The sequence below is a fragment of the Tyto alba genome, unplaced genomic scaffold (genome assembly GCF_018691265.1).
Source record: "Tyto alba isolate M040663 unplaced genomic scaffold, T.alba_DEE_v4.0 Super-Scaffold_40, whole genome shotgun sequence".
Lineage (NCBI taxonomy): Eukaryota > Metazoa > Chordata > Aves > Strigiformes > Tytonidae > Tyto > Tyto alba.
Window position 1 is genome coordinate 21,233,655 of NW_024881316.1, and position 27,334 is coordinate 21,260,988.

A 27,334-nucleotide genomic window follows, 5' to 3' on the forward strand; every position below is an offset into this window, starting at 1 on the left:
CATTTAGTCTAATTATTAGGTTTTCACATGAGATAGCATCAGAAAAGTTAGTGAAAACAAGGAGTATCACTTATACAACCATTTTTTTTTTTTTTTAATCTATCCCCAAGACCTGTAACTCTAGTGTAGAAGGGAATTGGGAATTATATAAGGCTCATTTATATATATATATATATATATATATATATATATATATATATATATATATATACACACACACATATATATACATATATATATATTTATATTTATATTTATATTTATATTTATATTTATATTTATATTTATATTTATATTTATATTTATAGGTTCTTACAAGTAATCTGTTTAATAACCTCTTCCCATATTTCCTCCAGGAACTGAAATTACACAAATTTCAGGGCTCTGTCTTTTACTCCTTTTTGAAGGCTGATTATTGAGTCTTCAGGTACTTCACTTATCTTCTAAAAGTTCACAAAGAAAACTACTGAGTTTTTATCAGCCAGTACACAAGGGTGAAGTTCGTCAGACCAGCCTATCTGAACATCTAACTCATCTGACAATTCTCCACACTGTTTTCTCTATTAAACACTGAAGTTTTGCCCTTTAATCATAGGTATCAATTATGATAAGGATCTGTTTGCAGCTGACCTTTCTACTGATGACTGAAGGAAAAGAAACATTAAACAATTTGGCATGATTACCATTATCAGTAGCCACCCTTCTCCACCGAATGACAAACCATACCTTTCTTTCATCTTTAATGTTGAAGTACTTACAGAATGATTTCTTGTTACCCAGACCATGTCATGATAGCTGCATCTTATTCAGTGCCTTTGCTGGTATGATTTCAGGCCTACATACTTATGTTTTAATTCTTAGGTTATCCTTAGTAACCTGACTTACTTTTTGTTAGTTGGGCATTTTTATCCTTTCAAAACCAGGAAATGTTATGTTGGTCTCCTAATATCCAGTGTCTTTCTCCAATAAAAGGATAGTTTATCCTGGTCCACTTAAAGAAAGCAGCAACTTTCTTAATTACCTTTTTACTTTAGTTTAGTCTCTCATAGATTTTCACATCAGAAATATTTTGCATTCTTTAAATTTTTCTGAATTCCTTTGTTATTATGTTGTTCATGCCCCTCTCCTCTTCTTTCTCATGGGTCTTGATTGCTCTCACCCAATTTCTTCACATTCCTTTATTCATATTCAGAGACTATTTTTCCCTTTTATTTATAATAAAATTCCAGAAAATCTGTTTGCATTTGCCTTTTCCACTGTTGCATGAAAAAACTGTCAATAACATATTAAAATTCTGCTTCCTTTCCCTTACAGCCTTTTATAAACTATTATTTTAGAGAAACAGTACACAGATTTGTTTGTTTGCTTGGTTTTTTTCCTTCCTCTGTCTTCTCATCAATTTCTCTCCTGCCTACAGGGTTTGATTTTTATATAGATTCTATTTTCACCCATTAGCTCAAAGAACATCATATGGTTAAGGAAGACAAAACTGTCGGGTGAAAACATCTGCCAGCTATGCATTTATTGCTGGAATGAATCTATAATTTTCTGAGCTCTGGTCATCCAAGGGGGACCCTAGAAACCCCATGTGATCCTTTAATTCAGTAGCTCCTTAGACTGATATTCCTGGGAGGCATTACCTATCTGGTATATCTCATCTGAGTGATAAAAGGATTCTTCCAACACTTTCTGGGTAAAATACCAAAAAACATTCTGCTCGCTCACATCAGTGACAGCTATAGTTTTCCCTCTCTTTCACTGGAGTGGTTTCTGATATTCAAGGGAGATCTTAATCTCCATAGTTCTCCCTTGATTTCGGATCAATTTTGGATCAGAAAGATACCAATATAATTTATACCAGACTAGAGCTTGCTCTAAATTAATTCAGTGCAGAATAGAGAGAGGAGGGACTGGATTTTCTTTGGTATGCCCAATGAGTTAATTGTGTTCATAAGCCACTGACTATATTGTCTTCTAAACATTCTCCTCTATATGTCTGTATGTTCTCTTATATTTTTGTTGTTTCAGCTTTGAATTTATTTGAATTACAGCTCAATTAAATATCTTTAAAAGCAGAAAAATTAAGAAACAGTTGACTGAATTTGTAGTTTTCTGTTGGGATCTGAGAAATGGCTTCATTCATCTAAACATGGAAACAAACTTCAGAAATATTTTTCTTATTGTTACTGAGGTTATTAAATTTATAAAATAGATTTTAAAATGTGGCATATAATACTAGCAATTAATGGTGTTGAGATGTAATTCTAGAATACACAAAGAATGTACTTGCAAATGTAGCTCATACTTATTCCTTCAAAATATTTAATTTGTTAACTATCAGCTATGATCTATGAATATCTCTAGTTTTAAAGCTGTCAAGCAAAAATAAAATAGTATTTCCAACCTGGAAAAGTTAAATTATGCAGTTGACACTTGCACTGTGAAGTATCTTTTCTGCCTTCCCAAACCCAGCATGATTTATAGTTTTAATGTTTAATTTTCTTTTCTGCCAGACAAAAACTGTTCCATGGATATTGATGAATGTTCCTTCATGCCCTGCAAAAATGGAGGCCATTGCCATGATTTGATTGGTGAATTTTACTGTAGCTGTTTGCCAGGTAAGAAGTCAGGTGATATTTAGGTGAGAAATGTTCTATCATGTTCAAGAAAGAAATACAGTTTTTCATAAGCACACAACTAAACAGTTATTTATTTTGCTTGAAAAGAGAGAAGGACCAAGGAAGTATTCTTTAAGTGTGCTCTACAATTGCTGTGCGGCTGGTGTCAGCAGAATTTGTTTATAAAATATAACTTATGTACCAGAAGTCCTACCTTGCAAACTGATGAATGAAAAGTCTTAGGAATCAACCAAAGCTGTCAGTGGTATTCACCTCAGAATCTTTGAGGAATCCTGAGTTTCTAAATCTTTGCAAAAGTTAGGGGTTTTCCTTCCATGAACGGAGAATTATTTTGTTTCCATCTTTTCTGCTAGCAAAAGGTATTTTTAAAATTTCTTATGATACACTGAAGAAAAAATGAGAATTTACACACTAGCTGTCATAATGGTTGCTGTGGTGGGTTGACCCTATCTGGACACCAGGTGCCCACCCAAGCCACTCCATCACTTCCCTCCTCAACTGGGCAGGGGAGAGAAAACATAACAAAAGGCTTCTGGGTCAAGATAAGGACAGGGAGATCACTCAGCAATTACCATCACAGGCAAAACATACTCAACTTGTGGAAATTAGTTTAATTTTATTACCAATCAAATCAGAGTAGGATGATGAGAAAATAAAAACTAAATCTTAAAACACATTCCTCTCACCTCTCCATTTTTCCCAGTCTTAACCTTGGTAGAGTCCCAGATTCTCTACCTTCTCCCCTCCAGCAGCAGATGGGGGACAGGGAATGGGGTTGTAGTCAGTTCATCACCCATTGTCTCTGTTGTTCCTTCCTCCTCAGAGGAAGGACTCCTCACACTATTTGCCAGCTCCAGCATTGGGTCCCTCTCATGGGAGACAGTCCTTCAAAAACTTCTTCAATGTGAGTCCTTCCCATGGGCTGCAATTCTTCATGAACTGCTCCAGTGTGGGTCCCCCAGGGTTCAGACCTTCACAAACATGTTGCTCCAGCATGGGTCACCCAAGCTGTCACAAGTTATGACAACAAATCTGCTCCAGTGTGAGCTCCTCTCTCCACAGAGCCACAGGTCCTGCCAGGAGCCTGCTCTAGCATGGGTTTCCCACAGGGGTCACAATCACCTTTGGTCATACATCTACTCTGGCATGGGGTCATCCATGGGCTGCAGGTGAATATCTGCTCCACCATGCACCTCCATGGTCTTCATGGGCACAGCCTGCCTCACCCTGGTCTTCTCCGTGGGCTGCAGGGGAATCTCCGCCCTGGTGCCTGGAGCACCTCCTGTCCCTCCTTCTTCACTGACCTGGATGTCCGCAGGGCTGTTTCTCTCATATTCTCTTCTCTCCAGCTGAAGTTGCTGTTGTGCAGGTTGTTTGTTTGGTTGGTTGGTTTTTTGTTGTTTTGTTTTTGTGTTTTTTTGTTTTGTTTTGTTTTGTTTTGTTTTTTTCCCCTCCTTAAATACATTAACCCAGAGGTGCTACCACCATCACTGATGGGCTCAGCCTTGACCAGCGGCGGGTCCATCTTGGAGCCAACTAGCACTGGTTCTGTCAGACAAGGGGACAGCTTCTGGCAGCTTTTCACAGAAACCACTGCTGTAGAGCCTCTGCTACCAAAATGCAAACCCAATACAGTTGCTGGCAGTGATGAAAGTATATCTGAAGTCATTGATAATATTAGATCAACTTTTCTGTCTTCATATGACGTACATAATTTTTATCACACTATCTTACAGAGATATGATCTTATGTTTCAGTGTGGCTTTTTCTCTATAGAGTTAGATTGGTGCTACAGGCCAGATTCTATATCTAGGAATTTAATATCTTTTAATATAAATGGCCAATTTAATTATGTGATACTTGTATAGTATAACTAATTATTGATTATATTTTTACTTGCTTTCTTTATTGTGGGTTAAGTAGTAATCATCTGATTGGAAAGTAGCAAGCAAAACATGAAAGGATAGTTTCAGTTGCATTTTTTTTATGCTCTTAGGTCACATACATTGCATTAAATCTTGTTCCATCATGTCAAGTTAGCAATATAATGGTAAAAGGATCAAGTTTATATTTGGACAGAAATATTTACTTATAATGGATAAGAAAAGCAAACAGTTAAAACTATTATGTCCCTATAAGAATTATATATGATTTTATGCAAGACATTTAAAAAATCTAATATATAAATAAATTGAAAGTTATTGAAGTGTGAAACACAGAAATAACACTCACAGCCAGCATCATCAATAAGTCATAGTGTATATGCATAAGAATAACTTGAATATATTCATAAATACGTATGGGTAGTTGTATATATAGAAGTGTGTGTATTATACATGTACATACACAATTTCTTTTAAGACCTGAGTCTCCCAATAGATTTTCAGGATGTAAAATATCTACATTTTGTGGTATTAATTAGTATTATTAAATACTGTAGCTAATTTGTTAAGACTGGCTTCTTATATGTTGATGTAATAGGTTTGTTTTACTTTATAAATTGCAAAGCTTGTGATTATATTACTCTTTCCATTGTGGAGAAACCAAATGTCACACCTTATTTCATCAAAGAGTATTTTGCTTTGTGCAATTACAAACACAACGAGTATGAAAATACCTGCCTGTTTTACAGGACTGAAAAAGTGAGATTATATGCATATGAATTCTCAGATTATATACATTTTCCATTAATATTTTTGAACATTTGTTAGAAACAGTCTTTGTGGAAAATTAACACATCTACAAAATACAGGATGAAAATTAATGATTTAGATGTTATTTAGTCTAGGAAGTTATGAGGTTATGTGTGCACATCTTGGATTAAAAAAAAAAAAAAAAAAAGCAAAGGGGTTTATAAATAAAAGAAGACAAGCAATAAATAATAATTATGTATCATAAGGACCATGAACACAGAAAACTGAATATCTATCACAGACATACTATTTATCATAGCAGTTTCCAGGGTTTTCCAATGAACTGCAGGAAATATCTTCTGGGATCTTCCTTTTTGAGAAACCTCTTCTGGCATGCTACTACATCAGGTGAGAAATAGCTTCTGGACTGCTTTGCTTGTTAGCGCTTTCCTTTTTAGGGAGTACCTATACATCCGGTCTTCACCTGACTGCTAATCAAAGAGAGTCTAGCAACTACTCAGCTGAATCTTGAGGACAGGATATAAATCTGGTAAATAGAAGCACATGCTTTGGAGAGCAGAAAATAGGGGCCTATCAGTTGTTTCAGGATGGTTCTTGAAACTATGCTTAAGACTAAGATCTATGTAGTGGTGGTAATATGCTATAGGACCATCTACAGCATCATCTGAAGAAAATATCCCAAGCAAAATAGAAGCCTTGATGCAGGTAGTATTCCTGAAGCATGGTGTTGCCGCCATGAAGGCTTTGGGCTGCAAACAATACTTCTTTCTGGGGTTGGGGTGATGGTGGCTTCACCTATGAAAGAGGTGAACAGAATGCACACTATCACAGGGAATGAATGCTAGAGATCAAGAAGTTCTTTCCACGTATCCTGTAGAGACAAAAACCTGAGACACATGATGCAAGGAAGGATGGACAGCTATAGATTATTCTTAAAGCAGTAGTGGATGAAGACTCCCCACATGAGAGATACTGGAAAATTATGACTAGCAACAGATGGAATATTCCTTCTTTGACTACACACCTGCAATTACTGAACAGGTTCAGTGTTCTGAGAATAAGTGAGGACAGCGTGTATCTATCAGAGAAGGCACTGAGGCCAGTGGAACCTGAACCAACTGCCTGCACCAAGCACAAGTGGTGGGTAATAGAAGAGATTTCCTTCTGCAAGGGATGGAAGAACCCATGAACCTACCTGACTTCATTTCTTGGAAGATTTGTTACTTGTTGGGGGCTTGGATCTCAGATCTTTTGGAGAGACTGCTAATTTAGTTGCCCACCCAAATGGGAACCAACAGTACTACCATGAGAGAGCTAGAACAAATAAAAAAGTGACTACAGAGCACTAGAAAAAGTGAAGAAGGGCCTGAGGGGCCATGTAGTGTTTTCCTCAGTCTTTTCAATGAAAGTCAAAGGCTTAGGTAGGTTTGAGTATGACATGCAGGTGAATGTTTGACTGGCTGGCATCGTAGACAGATCTTTAGTTTTCAGGACCCTCTCTGAAGAACAGTAACTACTGGTGAGAGATGTAGCACAGCTGACAAAGTGGAATAAGAGCATTTTGGACAACAGGCTTCCTACATTTATGAGAGGGCTTTAAACTAGGTACACCACTGGAGGATTCCCTTAACAAGAGAAGTGAAAGCACATAGAGCGAAGTGTCTAGGGAACAGAATAGTGGGGGAGGCTCTCACACTGGTGAAAACAGCATGACAGAGGGTGTCCTTCAGTACATATGCAGAAATGTATGCAGCATGTAATGCAAACATGAGGAATTAGAAGTCTGTGTGCAGTTGCACAGCAATGGGGTTTAGAGAGACATGGTGGGATAGGCAACACAGGGTGCTGCAGTGGAAAGATACTGGATCTTTAAGAGATACAAGGTGAGAAGGAAGGGTTTCACATTATGCAAAAGAGAGCCTCAGATATACTGAGCTTTGCTTTGGAATGAATGATGGGCCAGTCAAGAGCTTATTGGTAAGGATTAGTGGGCAAAACCACACAGGTGGTGTTGCGGGTATCTTCCACAGACCACCTGATCAAGAAGAGGAAGAAAATGAAGCCTTCTTTAAACATCTTGAAGAAGTCTCACCATCACAGGTCCTCATACTCATGTACAACTTCAGTGACCACAGTATTTGCTGGTGGTTTAATAGGGCTGGGCACAAGCAACTCGGGAGACGTCTGTAATATTAAGGAAAAAAAAAAAAAAATGATACACGTGACCAACCAGATGATAGGGTAAGTGTTCTGCTGGACTTGTTGCTGACAAATTAAAACTGGTGAAAGAAAATCTTATGAGACAAGCAGCAGAATCACTGTCCTGAATTTAAGGAGAGCTCATTTTGTTTGTAGAACCTGCTTGAATCATTCCTCACCCTTGGAGAACAAATGAGCCCAGGAACCTTCTCAAACACAGTAACAGTCCACTACAATATGCAGGAAGATGAGCAGGTGTGGCAGAAGGATGAAGAAAACATGGGCCTGATGATGAATAACATGCATGTAGTGACAAAGGGTATGGAAAAGAGGTTATTAATGGCTTTCCTGCTTCTGTTTACTGATAAGTTGATCCTCAGATGACTCCCAGATTGCTCTTCCTAGAACAGAATCTGTGGGAGTGAAACATTATGTATGGCAGAAGAAAATAATTAGGAAGGATTTAAGCAAATTAGGCATATATGAGTATGTGGGACCTGATAAAATGTAGCCACAGGTGTTGAGGGAGCTGGCTGGCATCACTGTGAGAATGCTATCTATTAACTTTTAATTGTCATACTGATTAGGGGAGGTTTCTGATGACTGGAAAAAGGCAAAAGAAACCTCATTTTAAAGAGCAGGATTCAGATAATTACAGGCAAGTCAGTCTAACTTCGATCTCTAGGAAGATTATAGAACAAATGTTCCTGGAAGTTGTGTGCAAGCACATGAAGGACAGGAAGGTGACTGGAAACAGTCACCATGGATTTACCAAGGGTGAATCATACCTAGCCAATCTGGTAACCTTCTATCATGAAATTACCAGCTCTGTGGATAAGTTGAGAGCAGTGGGTACAATCGACTTTAGCAAGGCTTTTGACATGACCTCCCTAAGTAATGTTGTTGTCAAAATGAGGTATACAGACTGGAAAAGTAGACTGTAAGATGGGCTCAAAATTGGATGGCCCACCATGGTTAAAGGTTTTGTGCTAAATGTCACAAAGCCTAGTTGGTAATTGGTAACTAGTAGCATTCATCACTATTTGATAGTGGAATCAAATCTGTCTATTGCATTTATTAGTGATCTGGACAATGGGAGAAGCCAGTAGGAATCTCATAGAGTTCAACAAAGAGAAATCCAAGTCTTACAGCTTTGGAAGAATAATCCCATGTACCAGTAGAGCCTGGTGGCCAACTGGCTGGAAAGCAGCTTTGCAAAAAATGATCTGGGGGTCCTGCCATTCAATAAGTAGAACATGAGCCAGCCATGTGTCCTTGTAGCAAAGAAGCTTCCTGGGCTGCATCAGGAAGAGTGTAGCTAACAAGTCTGGAGCTTATTATTTTTCTATCTGCGAATTGTGAAACTGCATCTGAAGGACTGTGGCTAAATTTTGCATTCTCCACTAAAAGAAGGACATTGACATACTGGGGCAAGTCCAGCAAAGGGCCATGAAGATGGGCAAGGGCTTAGAGAACCTGATGTACAGAGAAAAGCTAAGGTTATTGGAACTGTTCAGCCTGAAGGAAAGGCTAAGAGAAGATTTTATTGGAGTTTACAACTACCTCATGTGAGGTTATAGGGAAGACAGAGCAAGACTCTTCTTAGAGGTGAAAACTATGTCAGGGCAAAAGGCAATGTACAGAAGTTGGAATGCAAGAGAATTCTGGTTAGATATTAGTGGGGAAAAAAAAACACTATGAAGGTGCTTAACTATTGGAACAAATTATCTGGAAAGCCTGTGGAATCCCCACCCTTGGAGATATATTCAGATTCTGACAGGACAGTTCTGTGAACTACCTGATCTAGCTGGTCTTGCTTTCAGTGAGGATTAGACTAGATGGCCTCAAGAAGTCATTTCCAATAAATTTATCTTGTGATTTTATTACTGAATAAGGAATCTTTGCCCAATTTTATCTGTACTTTATAAATACAATACTTTAGGTTGAATATGTATTGAACTACCTGTGCCTACATGCACAGTCTTTAAGACTACAAGCAGTTTGAACATATTCAGAAGTTTTCAATAATCTTCATTAGGTGTCACCCTTATCAAACAACTTTGTAGCTGAAAAAAAATAAGTGTTTGTTTATATGCAATACTTTTACAAATTCCGAATTTGTGTGAATATTTTAAAACTCCTCAAATATATTATTTTTCCATCTGTTAATTTAGGCTTCAACTAGGAAATGTCTTCATAATTATACTGAATTTTAACAAAGGAAAAAAAATAATATTAGAAGAAAACACTACAGTGGTGTGGTAAGCAGTTTATTACAACAGTATTCTGTCATCTGGAAACCTTGCCTTGAAATGGTAAAGTAGAGAAGTGCAGTTTGAGAAGGAAGTGAGGAGTCACTTTTTAAAGTTTATAACTTCTCTCCAGGTAATCTGATATTTAAGGAGGTATTAACCTAGACAGTGTTGGATTTGTAAAACATATTCAGAAAGACAATCAAAGTGATCAATGGAATAGAACAACTGCCTTATGAAAAAGCAAGGACCCTTTAAGTTTGTAGAAGAAAAACATGAGGGAAAGAGAGCAAGCTTAGAAAGTAAATCATGAAAGCAGGGGCTAAATTGAAATTAAAACTTTTGTTCACTGAAACCTGTTCATAAGAAGCAAGAAGGCACTTGAATCCAGTGGGATTTTGTACTAAACACATAAAAACTTCTAACAGAGGACTGTTTTGCCAACTGATGGGGTTAACACAAAGGACACAGACACCGAGCTAAATAGGCTTATTTTACTTTAGTTTAAAGCAACAGAAAGAATAAGGTAATGCACCTAGTCATTACTACATAAAGCTAGCTATAGTGATTAAGAAAGATACATCACCAGTTGCCCTCATACTTTACCATCACCCCAACCCGTGCATCACCTGGGGAGCCCCGTCACAGCGAAGGGTCGGAGAGCCTTTCCCGGCAATTGGGAAGTCCCATGCAGGGTGTCCACTTGTAGGTGAGGTCTCCGTCTTTGCTGTGAGAGGGTCCGGCTTTTATACAGTTTAACAAACAAATCTATACAAAATGCACGGGAGATATCTGGTAGATTGACATGCCTTACTCAGGCGTGTCCGAATCTGGCCAGGATCTGGGCACATCTGAGGAGTTTCTGTTTGGTTTTTTTTTTTTTTTTTTTTTACATTTGGGATTTATAGTTACTTCCTGTTGTTTACTTATATTTTTCAGGGATTGTTCCCAGGGTTGCATTTCACACTGATAAGATGCTGGTTGCTGGTCGGGGAATTCATTCAGAAGTCAACTTTGGTTTGAGGCCTATTGTTTGGGCCTTTTTTGTTTCAACAACATTTCTTAATTTGTTACTACAGAATGTGATGTAGCTAGAGAATTTATTTAGAAGGTTTGATAAGGGATTAGACAAATCACAGCCAAAAAGGCTGTAAATAAGTACTGAAGGATCCTCTAACTTCTTTAATACACCTGAAAGCTTGGAGGTTTCAAAGGGAATAGACTGCTGGAAGGTAATATGTTCTCCCTGAATAACCTCTCTTTTTCTGCTCTTGGACAGTTCTAGGCTAGATGCACCATTTCACTGACAACACAGGATATTTCTTAGGTTCTTACAGGATCTTCTCATGTTTTTGTCTTTTTCAAAACCTTATATATACTATACAGCTTCTTTAGAATCCCCATTCATACCTCAGTGATGTATTATCCCTGCTATACCTAACTGAATATATAAATATTTATTTTTTCAGTGGGATTAGTGGATGATTAGCATGATTGCTAAAGTTGACTGATTTTGAAGCAGAAAATCCTGTCAGTTGAGATGCTTGGATTGTTGGATTCAACCTTAAATCAATTTTTGTTCAGCTTAATACACTGAACAAAAAGAGGAGTACTTCTGATTAAGCATGAACTCACACACAGAAAAATTGTAAATCAAATTCTTCCTTTTTGGGAGGTTCACTGTTATTAAAGTTTATTGTACCATGAAATAAGACTGTACTTTCTTTCAAACCTTTCTGGCAACACTTATTACAAAGTAGAAGCTTATACATGACAGTTTTTACCCCAGGATGAGCCATTAGGAAAAGTGTTGTATGCTGTGACTCAAAAAATAAAGTGAATCATCAAGATTACAGAATGGAAATGTTTAGGAAATCATTCAGTCCATCATGCTACTACTGCGCAATCACTGTTAATATAGAATTTGTAATGATTATTTATTTGCTTTGATTTCAAAGTTGCCTGATAAGTAAGTCTAGTATTTTTTACATGGAACTGTTGCTCAGCTTACCAAAAAGATGATCTGATGCATAATTTAAAAGTCCTATTATTAATTTCTTGCTCCAAGTTACAATTCATTTATACAATTTGTAAGTCATATGTTTTTCTTATACTTCTAACATCCTAACATACTGGGATAGCATTCTTTCTAAACAAGTCCATCTAATCAGCTGTAGGAATGTTGTTTATCAGTCTATCACTTACAGAAGATGCTTTGAATATTCATATATCAAAAGAATACAGAACTGTTTGAAAGCTGTAATTGGTTGTCTCAATATTTTAGGGAAATAGAGGTTAATACATTCACATGATGTTAGCTCTTGCAAAGTCTTTATACTGAAACTTCTGTGGGCAGTCACATCCATGAGATATTAGTGGTGACCCTCTGTCCAGGAAGAGGACTGAGGCCATGGATAATCAGAGCTGTTGGAGAAGCAGAAGTTATGCAACTTGTTCCCCAGAACCTGTCACATACCCAACTCCTGCAAAAACAGTACCCGGAAACAGTGAATATCAGGGAACATCATTAGAGGTCCTTCCCAGGAGTTCCTTCTTACATCTATAGCTGATCCATATGCTGGTATTAATTTTTCTCTGATCTTTGTGAAATGTTAAATATATTTTTAGTAACACTGGTAATTCTGTGTTTTTGAGAATCTTGGTATATTTAGGTGTTTTTCTAATAGCTAACTTCCTGAGAACGTCCAGCTGTTTGCTACCATAGAAGGTCTGATTGTTCATTTCACTTTTTCGTGGAAGCATTTACAAAATTATTTAAAGACTTCAATCAATTGTTTGTTACATTATGTGAAATAGTTTAGTCATAAAAGGCCTAGCAGAAAAAGATAGCAATTTTAAAATTGGCACAAATTATGAGAGCCGCCTTCTGTAAAAAAAAAAAAAAAAAAAAAAAAAAAAAAAAAATTAGAAAGTATTATAAAGTATTTTCAAAATAAGGAAGTAGAAAAAAATAATCTTCCTAAACCATTCTTTGTTTTTTTCACTCTGCAGTGCAATGGTTAACCTATCCGTCCCCTGTCCTCCCCAGTAACGTCTACATCATGCTATTTAAGCCCGGTACAGGAAAGCGTGCCATTTAGTTTAGCTTTCTAAGCTGTATGAAATAGCATATTGAATAAATCACTATGTTCTCATGAAACTCATGCTATAGGAAGGTGGTTACTAGAATTTTGTGTATGTATCAGTAAAAATGTGAGTCAAAGTATGGTAACACAACAGAAGAATGATGATCAGTCCTAGCCTCAGACTAAGAGAATGACAAAGGGAAGACAATAAAAAAGCTAAGCAAAAAATGCTTCATTTGAGGACCTAGGACAGAATGTAGAAAGAAAATGCATAACCTGTCCTTTCTGCACAGAGCATCACCCATATCATCCAGCAGGCTTGTATCCTGAAAATGTAAAAAAAGTTGTCTATCTTTACCTTCAGTATCTTATTCCTTTTTCTCTGTCACTATTTCATTAAGGAGAACAAAACAAAATAATCCACTAATATTCATTATTTGGAATTGAGAAAGATATAATTAAAACGAGTCCTTGACCTGCTCATAATCAGAACAGAAAGACTTGAAAATACTAAAAAAAGAGTCACTAATGGATATTCCTCCCAAACAAAGAATTAATTGTCTCTGTGTACTGGGTCTGGTTGAGATGGAGTTCATTTTCTTCATAGCAGCCCATATAGTGCTCTGTTTAAGATCTGTGACCAAAACAGTGTTGCTGACACAGGGATGTTTTAGGTATTGGTGAGCAGTGTTTGCACAACATCAAGGCCATCTCTGTTTCTCACTCTGCCCTGCCAGTAAGTAGGTTGAGGGTGGTCAAGAGGCTGGGAGGGAACACAGCCAGGACAGCTGACCCCAGCTGACCAATGGGACATCCCATGCCATATGATGTCATGCCCAGCAATGAAAGGTGGTGGAGAATTTTTCTAAAGTAGTTTCTCAGACTGGCTGGGAACCGGTCTGCTAGTCGCAGGTGGAGAGTGACTGCCTTTGTATCACTTGGGTTTTGTGAGGGTTTTTTTGGTGACTTACTAAACTGTCTATATCATGATGCATCAGTTTCCTCTCTTTTGCCCTTCCAATTCTTTCCCACATCCTACTGGGTGAAAGTAAGCAAGTGACTGGGTTATAGCTTACGTGTCAGCCAGTCAAAACACTCCACCCTGCTTGTTTGTTTTTATACTTTAAAACTTCCTTATGTCTGTATTTTTTTGTCATTATTTCCTACTTTTACTTGTTAGACACTTTTTTTTTATTATTCTGTAACTTCCAGTCTCTTGCTGATATTCTTATGAACGTATCCAGTTTTATACTCGTTCTCTACTTGTTTTTCAAGACTATTTTATCTAGACATATGCTTTAATTATAGGTTTGATCTTTTTAAGTATCTAACATTTATATTTAGATAACTACAATTTATTGAAAGATTCCTTGTTGGTTTTGATATTTTTCAGTTTAAATCTCTTAGCTTATTTTTTCTTCTAATTCTGTTTGATTTTGTAAAATCTGTCATTTGAAACAGTTATATTATACCAGAGGGGTTCAAAAAAAGCTAGATATTCATGATGGACATATTAATTACAGTTAGATTTCTGACCTGTAATAAAACTTAGTTGCCCACAATAAATATAAAATCATTCTGGAAAAGAAGATGAGTGAATTTGTTGGTTTTGTTGCTTAATTTAAATGTTACATTCACACAGTAATAATAAATAAATGCATTCACAATTTTCCTTACAACTAGACAGTCCTGTCAGTGCTATTTGTAAACAAACTGTAAGCTGGATGATGTCTTCATTGTCTCTTCTTCTTCGTCTCGTGTATGTACGCATAGTTATAGATAGGCAAACCAGTGCATACCTATATACATTTATGTATGTGCACATGTACAGAATCTCTTCATACATGTTTTCAGAATATTTCTTATCAAAGTAGATTATATGTATTATACTTGTAAATAAATGTATTGTTCATAAATTTAATGAAGGACACACTTCAATAAGCAATACAGTTCTTTAAAGACAGTTCTAGGAATTGAGTAGCAGGCTGTACATTTGCTAATGACATCTAAATAGGCTCAACAAACTGTTCTTTTAATGCAGGCTGTACTTTTTTTAAGAACGCAAATAAATTTATATAAATTAATTATGCCAAACACTTCAGTTTTTCTTATTTATATATTTAGTTCAGTCATTTACTTGTAGGCAATTGCAGTGACATTACTGCTTGATGCTTACAAAATGAAAAGCCGTAAGGGTTAAGGCAGCAGAAAGATCAGTTTGTCTGCTTTCTCTTTTCAATGTCAGAAGTATTATAACAATTTTGTAGTGCAACATTATTCTGCTTTTAAGCTATGTAGATAATGGGCAGTTAAAATACTAATGTATGGTATATGTAATCTATGTAAATCAAATTTCAAGATATACATAATTTTCCCTTCTTTCATTATTTTCACTAGAAGAACAAGATGACAGTGCAATAAAGTTTTAAGTTTCCATACTTTTAATTGTCATACTTTTGGTTTGAGTTTCCATACGCATTTTAAGTTGCATACAAACCATAATATATATGTTCCATGCAAATAGAAATCTGCACTTTGACATTTATGTGAATAAAAATACTGGTAAAAAAAGAACACAGTAGGTCATTCCTGCAGTGGTCATGTGATTGCAAAGACACTGTATTCAAGGAGTGTGCTATGATGTCATATATAATTGTATATTCTGTAATACACATGCAACTGTACCTTCTATTTGTTTATATTGTTTTCAGAAGCACAGTAAGATTTTATTTTTTAAACATAACCTTTATTATCTGTTAAAAAGTGGATATAAATGTATAAGCACAAACCACCCCCCCTGCAATTTCTACTTATGTGAGATTTCTTTGTATTATTCTTACACAAATAAGCATTTAGTGAGCTTTTGTACTCCAAGACTGAAATATGTATAATTTTTGTAACTTAAAAAAAGGTGAAACAAGATACAATGATTAAAAGCATTTATTTAAATAAATGTACTTTTTAATTACAGTTTTTACAAAAGATAAGAAGTAAATGTGGAAGGAAGAAGAAAATTCACATAATGGCATTGAAAACCATTCATTATACACCAGCACATACTAGGCTGCATAAAGAAGCATGCAACTAAGTGTAAGAGAAGGAGAAATATGGAATCCAAAAGCACTGTGATGAAAATAAGAAACAGGAAATTAAGAAAGGGCAAATGAGAAGAGCAACATATTTCACAAAGTTAATTAAAAAGTCTGTTATAAGGATTTGGTGTTAAGGGAGGCTGTGATAAAGAAAGAGAAAGTAAACTTATGATTAAGAGAGCACATGGCAAATTTCTCACTGTTGTGAAATGATCCAAACTTATTAGGTGCAATAGCTTTACTAAGTTACTTTCTCTTTCATAATTCAAATTTTCTCCCTGTGTTCCTTTCTTTATCAGTATAGTGTTTCATGCCAGTAAATAGTAAGCGAAATTTTCCTGCAATAGAACAAGAAAAAAATGCTGGCTTCCTCTCTTTTTCCAAAAATGTGCTGTTATTTATGAGGCTAAAAATATAGAAAAAAAAAATCTATTGATGAACAGCTTATTCGTAATGTCAATTTAATCCTCCAACCCTAACAGATGACTTAAAAATTTGACATTTTTCTAATAGATACAACATTATTTATTTCAAAGTGGATAATAAGACATTGAGTTACTGCTAAGGAAAGCAGACATAAAACAGTGATGTCTTGAGAAATACTCTAATAACCCATTGCAAATCCCCCAGGTGAAGAAATATCTCTATGACAGCCTTTAGCTTGAGTCTATTCTTTTCTAAAACTATTATAATGGCAGTAACAGAATGGAGTGGAATCATCTGTTCTCTCAATATTAAACAGTTATTTTAAAGACCTGTTAAAATTGTCATAGATGTATTTCAAAATTCACCAAAGCTACACCCTTCTGTAAAGGATTTAACTCCTGAACTGTTGACTAATTTTTCTTTTGCTGTTTCTTATATATTTGGCATATCTACATTTTTCTTGTTGTCTAGTACATCAATGGATTTTACCATATCTAAGTGCCTCTTGCTCATGAGGCCATTCATGTGTAATAAGAAATTAATAAGATGACCTCAAACAAACAAAAAATGAACCTAAGTTTTATTACTTAGGAAAATAAATTAATCAGATCTAGAAAGCCAGCTAATTCCCTTTCACATCTGAGAAGCCTCATTTGTTTGTATTAATATAATCTCTGTGGACAAGAAGAATCTGAGGTGTAGCAGTTCCAGATTTCTACCCCACAGTTTTTTCCAGTATGTGCCATAAAAATGAGATCTCTCATACCCCCATTCTTCAGCATATATGATCCTTTTGTCAATGACATGAACAGATGTCATTATTATTATACTTTTATGTAGAAAATAGATACCTTTCATTGCCATATGCATCTTCAGAACATGGCCATCATGAACAAAACTTCAGTAATGCTAACTGGAAGGGTAAGCATGCAAGATTAGCTGCATAGACAACTGACTACATATAGAAAGATATCTAGACGTGTTTAGGGTAATGTCGTTGGTGAGGAAGACAAAGAGTAAGATAAGACACTTATGGATCTCTCAGAAAAGAGCACTCAAGTTGTTTATTAGCACCTTCACTGTGAAGAACTGTTCAGAGAGTATTTCATGCTATATAAAATCTGTAGCAGTGTAGATAATTACAGTTTTGTATTTTTTAAAAAATCATTTTTTACTACTCTCATGATGATACCAACATTCTCCTAAGTCTGTAGAGAGTAACTAATTGTGCGTATTGATTTTTTGGCCACAGATATTTTAAAATTATGTTTTCAAGATGTCACTTACATTCCACCAAACTTTATACCTTTAACAGCTTTTAGCTTGTTTTCAAAGCATACCTTGGAGATAATAAAACTTAGTTCTTCATTTCAGAGAATGAGAAACAAACACAAAGTTACTGAATTGTTAACAAAAGTCTAAATTGAATGAACTATTAAGTGTAAGATTATATATTTATAGGTACCATACAGAGGCAAGTACATGCAAATTTTTACTTCTGTCACATAAGCCAGCTCTAAGCATGCAGAGAGTAGAAGAATAATGAGTAATTCCTCATTTCCCTTCTACATTGTCAGACATAGGTGGCAGGAAGAAGTCAGACATGATCAGCAACATTGTTACTAGTATTTTTATGTTATAATGTTTTTTTCAATATGCTTCTCCAAACCTACCTTGGACAGTGCTTCACAAAACAGCTATGCAAGACAGTTCCTTAAAGGAAAATAAGCCAGTAATCCATGCATGCCACTTAGAGATTCCATAATGTTGAGAAATTAAGCATTTGTTACTAAGCAGGAACATTCATACTTTCACCTTACCAAAAAAAAAAAAAAAAAAAAAAAGTGGATAGGGTGAGGTATGGGGGTGTATAAACGTGCATGCAAGCACTCACATTCATAGTTTTTCATCATTTTTTTCTGTTGGTTTCCTTTTTTTTTTTTTTATTTTACATGCTTCCAAAGCTTCAGTTTTTGTCTACCCATTGCTCTTCTCAGTCCTTCACAATCTCTGACTCCTCTTTATCTTCTTCTGTTTCTGAAATTAGAAATGTAAATAACATTTATTTTCAGATATCCTTTTCCAGAAAACAGCTATAGATACCTAAAATTTTGGTCAATATCCTTAAAATCATACTATTTGTAAAGAAGTTAAAGTGATAATCAAACTATGGCCTTTTTCCAAAGTTAGTATGCCTATGTCTACTAAACGTAAATTTTGCATTTGGTTTATATGTTTAACAATTGTTTAGTCCAAAACTTCTATTTATGGAAATTAGGTAACTTATTACTGATTTGTCCAATACATGTCTAAATATATTCAACTTTATAATCAAGGGCCTAAAGGTTTTGGAACTGTGATCTGTTATGTGGTTTGGCAATCTCTGATTTAAAATAAAACTCTGGAGTGTATTTATATGGACAAAACCAGAACAGTCTTTGTTCTATTGACATTTTTTTTAGCAATGTTAACATTCCTTATTTTGGACAGTATTTATTCTTTTCTTTTGATATTTCCATACACTCATTTAATTCTTTATCTATGTTTTTGTTCTGTCTTCGCATTTTCCTACCATTTTCTAAAATAACTTCCTTCTTCAACAATTCACTGTAAAACTAATCTTCTCCTTCTGGTCCTGCAATGTACTGAAAAATAATTAACATTTGTTCAGTTTTCATTTTCTATGACTCTATTTGCATTAGTAAGGAGTAAAAACATTGTATAAAATTCTTGACATTGTCATCTAACAGAATTGCCTGGCCAGACCTTCAGCAAAATCTTTTGCTGTTGCTTTATGGGTTTTAATCACCTACCTTTTTTTTTTCCTACTTATCTTTTACTAGAAACAATCTTGGTATTTTTTCAGTTTCTCTGGTATCATATGGTGTTCTAATCTGATAAGAAATGAAGGATCATATTTGGATCTTATTTTATTTTTGAAAAATTACAAAAGATAAAGTAGAAAATATGTGATGGTTGAAAGGAATGTCTACGTGCTTTCTCTCTATCCAACAGGTTGCTTATCAACAAATTCTAAGAAATAATTGAACACCAAAATTTTGGTTGTATATTATCTGCCATGCTTAATACCATGAATGACATGAATAGCAGGCCAATATATGTATATTTTTATTTTTTTATTTGTCCTCCTGAGTTTTACTTTTAAAAATTTGTACACTCCTGAGGAGTGCCCAACTTTACGTTACACTTCAGAAACCATTCTCTCTTAAATAAAGTCATTGAACCTACTTTCTGTAACAAATTTAATTTACCTCTAGAATAAGAATATTGCACTGAAGAGCACTTTATTTAAAACAGCACCAGATCACTCTGTGGGAGCAGCTCATCCTCTTCTCTTCTTATTCTTCTCACATGAATTCTGAGGCAGGAAATGCCTCTGAGATGTGACTTGGAGAATTGCAACACTGTCCGCTACTTGTGCTGATTTTACTGGGACCTTTGTATTTCATTGGTCTTTTTTCCAGAGATGTTAAACTGACTTAAATTTTGTATCATTATCAGCAGCTAGAAAATATATATTAATTATTAGTATTTTTTATATTATTCTTGGTTTTGTAAAAAACACAGTTCACATATATAAAGAACATTATTAATGCAGGAAAAATTACCCTAAACATAAGCTATCTCCTATATATTCTATTAAAGCCTGACTGTTGTATTGTCAGTATTGAAAAAAGGATGCAAGGAGGAAGAGATGATTGGGGTTTGTTTTAATTCTAGCCAGAGTGAAATATTTCTGTGTAATCTAAAAAAAACCCCAAACAGAAAGTCCTCTAACAAGTATGTTTTTACAAAACAGATATTCTGAAAAAAAAAAAAAAAAAAAAACAAAAACAAAACAAACAAAAACAAAAAACAAACAAACAAACAAAAACAAACCAAACCAAACCAAAACAAAACAAAATTTAAAGAATTTTTCCTTTCCTTAATTTTATTTTCTTTAAGAAGAAATATAGTTCCACTTCTGCTTTCTGGGAGAGCACCATCATTTTAATTCAAGTTAATATTTCTACAGGTGCTCTAAATCAGGTGAGAAGCAAAACATGTTAATTCTTTACTTTATAACTAAATTAGCAACATTTGAGTGGTAAGATATTTTCTACATCTAGATTACAAATCTTTTTTTTTTTTGTTTATTATTATTTTTTATGTCTAAAAAATGCCACTGGACTAGAAGATGAGTCCAGCTGTTACACAGTGACCTACTAGCAGCATAATTGGTTTTGCCTGCTCTGGAAACAAATATCTCAAATATTTATTTTGATCTTGTTACACAGAATATGTTTTAAAGAATATCAAAGTATCATGTACAGTCACTCCTTTGTAGAGGAAGGAGAGAAGTATGTATCTGTAACTTAGTTTTAATTATCTGATGAAGCTTTGACATTTTTCAGGTACTGCAGTTATGTTTCATTAAGCGATATCATATTAAACCAATCTATGAGATGATGCAACAGAAAAATTTATGGAAAAATCAGAACATTAGGCAATTTCTTACTCTTATTTTTTACATTATGCATAATGGAATTTATAAATGTAATAGTTTTTGCATGTAAATTATAAGAAGCGATGATATAAGAAAGGGTAATAAATTACCTATTGGTGATAAGAAACAAGGTATGTACTGTAACACACATCACCTTCTTGGTATGTCTTGTCATCATCCTAAAAGAAGCCACAAACACTGACAACTCTGCCAATTTCTGGTAAAATGAAAACGGATAACTGCTATTATTTCATAAGGTTTTTCTTTTCCTTTCTACTTTTGTGGCTATATTATTCCACAGTTGTAAAATACCTTTGGGTCCTGTTTTAATGCATCATACCAAAAAATGGTAACATAGTCTGACACATTCCAAGGCAGCAAACACAGGCAGAATAAAAATTTATTCTGTGTCTTCTTAGTGCAAATAATTTAGAATCTTAAGTTGTCTGCTGTGGTACAGTAATCAAATTTCTGTTGTAATAGCTATAAGTCTTCTGGTGTATTTCTGTAAAATATCTACAGTATACCTCTATTCTTAATCCTTTCTCTCTAGGTCTAGTCCACCTTTTAGTCAAACAGACAAAAACGTTCCTATGTTATTGGAAGATGTATTTGGCCTTTGTGGCCCTTTTCCTAGGTTTGAGGGTAATTCTGTTGTTCTAATTTAACTGCTGAATTTCAAATTGTCTTTACTGAGAATTGGTGGGTTTTGATCTCTGAGTTCCAGAAACCATACATGCAAGAAGGATACAACAGAGAAAATTGCATTCTCCACTGTGTCTTTTATAGTTGTGACTGGTTCCTTCAATATAACAATCACATGTATTTATTAGAACAGGTGGTCACAATAAAACCCTTTCCTGCTGAATTGTATGGGGCAATAGCAGCATTTTTTTCCCTGTCTTTCATCCAAAGGTGATAATTTTTCCTCTTTATTACCCTTTCTCTACTTTGTTCAACTATGCTATTATTAGCTGCATAGTTTTTACAATTCTTACATTTTGTATAATTTTTGCAATAAGTACAATTTTTATAATTGAAATTTTAGAGGACCCAAGCAAAAGTAGGATTTCATTATGACAGGTGTTGAATGACAAACCCAATAACACTCTATCTCAGAAACCAAATTAATAAAATGGGTTTATGTTGTTATTATCACATCCAGTACAAATAAGGAGAAAATAGCAACCTAGTAGAATGTAAGAATTTTAATGACAGTGAAAATATTGTCTAGGTTTTAAATGTATTTATTAAATCCTGACATTTGTTTCTTTCAGTCTACTTAAGATTTTCCCAGCTGTAATTTTAACAGGAATCATATAACTTTTTCCCCAGAAGTAGTATTTGTTCAATAAGAGTGAATGCACATCAAATCCTGCCGGCCCTGACAATAACCCTTAATGTGAAGTTCCAGTTAATATCTTCAGATGTACTTGTCATCCAGAATATGAGGGCATGTAGTGAAATTTCCATAAACCACTGTGTGGCTGGACTATGTCAGAATGGATCACAATGCAATGATCTCCCTGGAGAGTTTAAGTGTCACAATCTGAGTCGTAAAAATCACTTTTGTCATGAGGCATTTGGGTTTGTCAGAAAGAAATGTCTAAAGAATGTAAAAGCAGTATTTCTGAAAAAACAATATTTTAAATACTCTGCTGCTAAATTTCCATTATCTAAACTCATCAAGTATATCTGGAGTGTCTGTAGCAGAAAAATAAACTGCCACTTGCTCATTTCTTTTTATAGGAAATAGTATAATCTTAAGTACTGCTGTTGAATCTGTTTTGATGTGACATTTTATACAAAAACAAATGTTTAATATTAAAATTGGGCCCTGAAACCACCACCGTTAGTTCTTCAACTTAGTATAGTAACTTCAGGTATATTTGTCCATGTTACCACACTGAGAATTAATTCAAAGCACAGAAATAAAAGCATACATATGTTAAGGTCTTTATTTCCAAATGTGTTGGGTTTGTGTGTGGTGAGGGTTTTGGTAGTGAGGGAGGGGCATACAGAGGTGGCCCCTGTGAGAAGCTCCCCTGTTCCAAGTCAGACCTGTCTCTGGCCAAGGCCAAGCCAATTAGAGACATGGCTGTGCCTCTGTGATAAAGTAAGAAGGGGAACCTGGGAGGAGGAGTTGGAGTTGTGTGGAGGAGTTGCAAGGAGGACACATATGCAAACATCAAGGTCAGTGGTAGAAAGGAGGAGGTGCACTAGAGCAGAGAGTGCCCTGAAGTCTGTGGTGAGAAGGCAGGCTGTCCCCCTGCAGCCCGTGGAAACCCACGGTGGAGCAGCTTGGGAAGAGCTGCAGCTCATGAGAAGGGCTCATGTTGGAGAAGTTCATGGTGAATCGTCTCCCATGGGAGGGACTCCACGCTGGAGCAGGGGAAGAGTGTGAGAACTCCTCCTCCTGAGGAGAAAGGAGCATCAGAAACATTGGATTATGAACTGACCACAACTCCCATTCTCTGTTCCCCTCTGACACTCGTCAGGGGAGGAGGAAGAGAAACTGGGAGCAAAGCTGAGCGTGGGAAGAAGGGAGGGGGAGGGGGAAAGTTGTTTTTAAGATGTGGTTGTATTTCTCACTGTCCTACTCTGTTTGATGGGAAAATTAATTGGTGGGGGTGTTTAAATTAAATTGATGGGTTTTCTTTTTCTTCTTCCATTGGGTCTGTCTTCTGCCCATGATCATAACTGGTGAGTCATCCCTCCTTGTCCTTGTCTTGATTTCCAAGCCTTTTGTTTTATTTCCTCCTTCCCATCTGTGAGGGGTAAAGAGTGAGCACGTAGCTGCATGGTTCTCAGTGGTCCTCTGGGCACAAACCGTGACACCAATCTATAAAGTTATTATGAATATTTGTTTTTAGTTTGTCAAACAAAAAAAACTATGTTGGCTTTTCTATAGTCAGTATCTCCACTTGTGTGAAAGTCACATCACCACATATAACACTTATACATATATCTGTGTATAACTGTTACCATCATTGATTAATGTTTCCATTTTACTTTTTTATCATAATTTTTTATTTGAGTTTTATGTAGTACTTCAGTAAGCAGATGTTAACATCTATTTATGAAGCCAAAAATGGGAGAGAGACTTAGATTTTCAATAGCAATCAACAGGGAGAAAAACTTCAGCTGTGGGAGAACATTGCACAGCTGGTGTTAGGGATGGAATAGGAACATAGCTTGAAGATATCTTTCTGCATCTAATGATTTAGAAACCAAAGTGACTGCATGTGTAGGGCAGTTTTAATATGCATTGTCTTGTATTTATGCCTCAAAGGCTTGTTATACGAGCCAGGATTTCTAAAGCACAATATGTTTTAGCAGTTTACCCTGATGGTCAGAAGTTGCTGTCTTACCTCATCTAACCAGCTGCTCAAAAACTAAAAAATCTTCCAGATCAGGAGCTGTTCAGTCATGCCCTAAGTACGTGGTTTACATTTCCTTTAATTTGAGGACTATGCTAAACTAGGTCCAAGCAGGAATAAACATAAAATTTTGTAATAATTTATTACTCTGGATCTGCACTTAACAAATGCTATAAAGACAAGGTTATGTTTAGTTTATAAAGCTATTACAGTACACTGTAAGAATACAGATTTGTTTGAACATTTTGACCAAAGATTCTTCCTTTTTCTCCTTGTGTAAATCACTGATGAACTGAAGGTCAACTCAATGGCACACTAGAATCTGTTTTTGCAATACGTATGCTACTGAAATAGCATTCCTTTATAATTATTTTTTAAAATTAAATGTGAAGTTCAGATCTTCATCCAGACTTGGTATCCAAGTTTATAAGACATTGGAATTAATTATATTTAGCTCACTGAACCAAATCTCTGGTTTAAGAAGTATTCAGTGGCTTTTCATGCTGTAATTGTTAAATTATAATAAATTGGTCCAGTCTCTTTTGATATTTAGCGGAACATTATTTTTTCAAGAATCTAAAAGTCTTTACAAACTTTTTAAGTGCTCGGTTAATTGGGGAACAGAAAACTTACTTATATTTTAATTCACTGATTTTTTTTTTTTTTATGACAAAAGTTAAAACAAAAATGTCTAAAATTTGAAACGTGGCACTTATATTCAGCACTTGGATTAACTTAAAATTGCTTTGTATCAATTAATTAAGAAATATTTTTTGAATTTGAAAATAACTATTTTTCAGTGAACCAAAGAATATTTACTTGCATCTACTTATTGTGTGTGTTCTCAAATAAAGATGCTGTTATCCACGAACCATGTAATTTTATTGCTGGATGATGGCTTCAGAAACTATAGTATCATGGCCAATATAACCTAAGTGTAAAATGTAAATCCATATTTTATCTTTAAATTTATATTTTAAATTTTGTTCATATGTAGACCTCAACAGGAAACATAGATGTTCAATATTTCAGAATATTTGGTGTCTTATTAACTGCAAGTTAACTGATTCAAAAAATCAATACCAATAAGTTGCCATACCCGTCAGATCTTGTAATATCTGCTCTGCTTTATAAGAGAATGTATTGGCACAATTTTCTTTTTTGGCTTGGAAACATAGGATGTTTTCTTAGTGTATTCTTATACAGGATACCACACTAAAAATGAGAAGGATTTTATCAACAGTATGCTTACTGATATTTCTATTAAATTAGGAATATCTACATAAAGCCACTTGAAGAAATTTGCATCCATACAGCTCTTTTGTTCCATTTAGAACTGCTTTGTATATGAAACTGAAATTTTCAAAGAAACTGGAATATTTGACTCTATTCTAAAAATTTTGAAATATAAGTAAAGAACACAAAATTACTTGGCAAAATTGGTCTCTCAGTTGACTGTTTTCTCAAACTAAATGTGATAAAGTTTTTGTCTTCTGTTACTCTATGTTTCACCAGGTTTCAGTGGTCAGTTCTGTGAAGTAGATGCTGCTGCCTGCCTGTCACAACCATGTGGAGCCTCCAGCATTTGTAAAGACATATTGGGTGGCTATCTTTGTTTCTGTGCACCTGGTTTTATAGGTGGGTTCAAAGGAGTGTTTAACATCTGTTTACATCATTCCTAAACCACAGAAAAGAAGGTTATTCAAAAATAACAATAGATATAATTTTGCAGTGTGTCTCTAGTTCAGGCAGATGTGATTGCAGGTCCCAACCATATGCAAATTGGCATTAATTTATCTGCTTTGTCCTTAAATAAGGCTGCAGCAACAAGTGCCTCTACTGCCAAATATAAATCCAAGATCCTGGGCAGTTTTAACTACTCATGCTCAAACCTACCCTGCAGGTTATTGTCATTAGTACAGAATCTGACTAGATTAAAATTAGTTTGGTTATGTCAGCATACTGTCATGGTAATTCCAGATTACTGGGGTTAGGGAGGAGAAGGGGGAAAGAACCTTTCTGGATACAGATTCAGAGCTTTTTAATGACCTCTATGATGAAATACACACAGTAGAAATTCCCTGATTGTCAGGTCAGCTCTGTAGCCCAGATCCATCCTTTCTAACTGCAGGGACTTTGACAGGGGTCCTAAAGCAGGAATATGTCTCTAGAATCTCTATTGATATTCAAGAAGGACACAGACAACCAGAGGAGTTCAGAATTTGAGTACACTCCACACCTCTTAAATTGTTGCTCTATGTCCTAATATAGGCATCCATTTAGATTAAATAATCTGTAATTTAATAGCTGTAGTATCTGTAATATAATGAAATGCTATATCTTGTTTCTATGGTTGGTTTATTTTATTATTATTATCAAAATATAAAGCAAAATTGTTTGATCTTATTTGTACTATTTCTTGGTGAGGTTTTATTTTATTGAAATGTTTGTTTCAATTCTTATACTCATATCTACATAATAGTAGATTAGTATTTTTAGTTTGTACTTTCTATGTGTCAAGATAAAGCCATCAAAAGCCTTCTGAAGCAATCAGGAAATATTTACTTACCTTTTAGGTATAAGTAATAATAAATTTGAGGCCATTACCATCTGTTTAGATAATTCATATACAAAATGCAAACAAATACTTTCTGAACTTTGTTCTACCTCTAATGCCAGAAAAAAATATAAGGTACATCATTCTTAACTAGAAATCAACATCTATAATTTTTTCTTTTGCATATTTATAAATATATTACAATATTCAACTTTTTGATTATTATTTTCCAAAAATTATTATTTAACTATTTGACCATAATGGAAACCTTCCCCAGTATTTCCCATTAAAATCTTCATAACAAATCCAGAAATAATAAATGAATGGAAACTAATATTATAGAAAAGGACTGTGATATTTTAATATTTGGTCTTAGAAAACATACTGCACTTTTGTAATGTTTCTGGAAAACTCAAGATTTTACTGCCCTTAAAATATGAAAAGATGTAAATTTTTTAGTACATCTCTAAATGAATCTATAAAATTCCCATCAGATCTTTGTTGAACATCATATATTATATATACATTTCACTTTTGACTTT

General features: G+C 34.9%; 1 protein-coding gene across 1 annotated transcript in view; it reads left to right on the plus strand.

Moving 5' to 3' along the window:
- The window catches only part of EYS (eyes shut homolog), a 1,055,438-nt gene that overhangs the window by 372,076 nt on the left and 656,028 nt on the right, over positions 1 to 27,334 (plus strand). The window contains exons 16-17 of the mRNA XM_033002767.2: positions 2,514 to 2,618; positions 25,751 to 25,873. Coding sequence (XP_032858658.1) covers positions 2,514 to 2,618; positions 25,751 to 25,873 — 228 coding nt within the window. The remainder of the gene's footprint in view (positions 1 to 2,513; positions 2,619 to 25,750; positions 25,874 to 27,334) is intronic.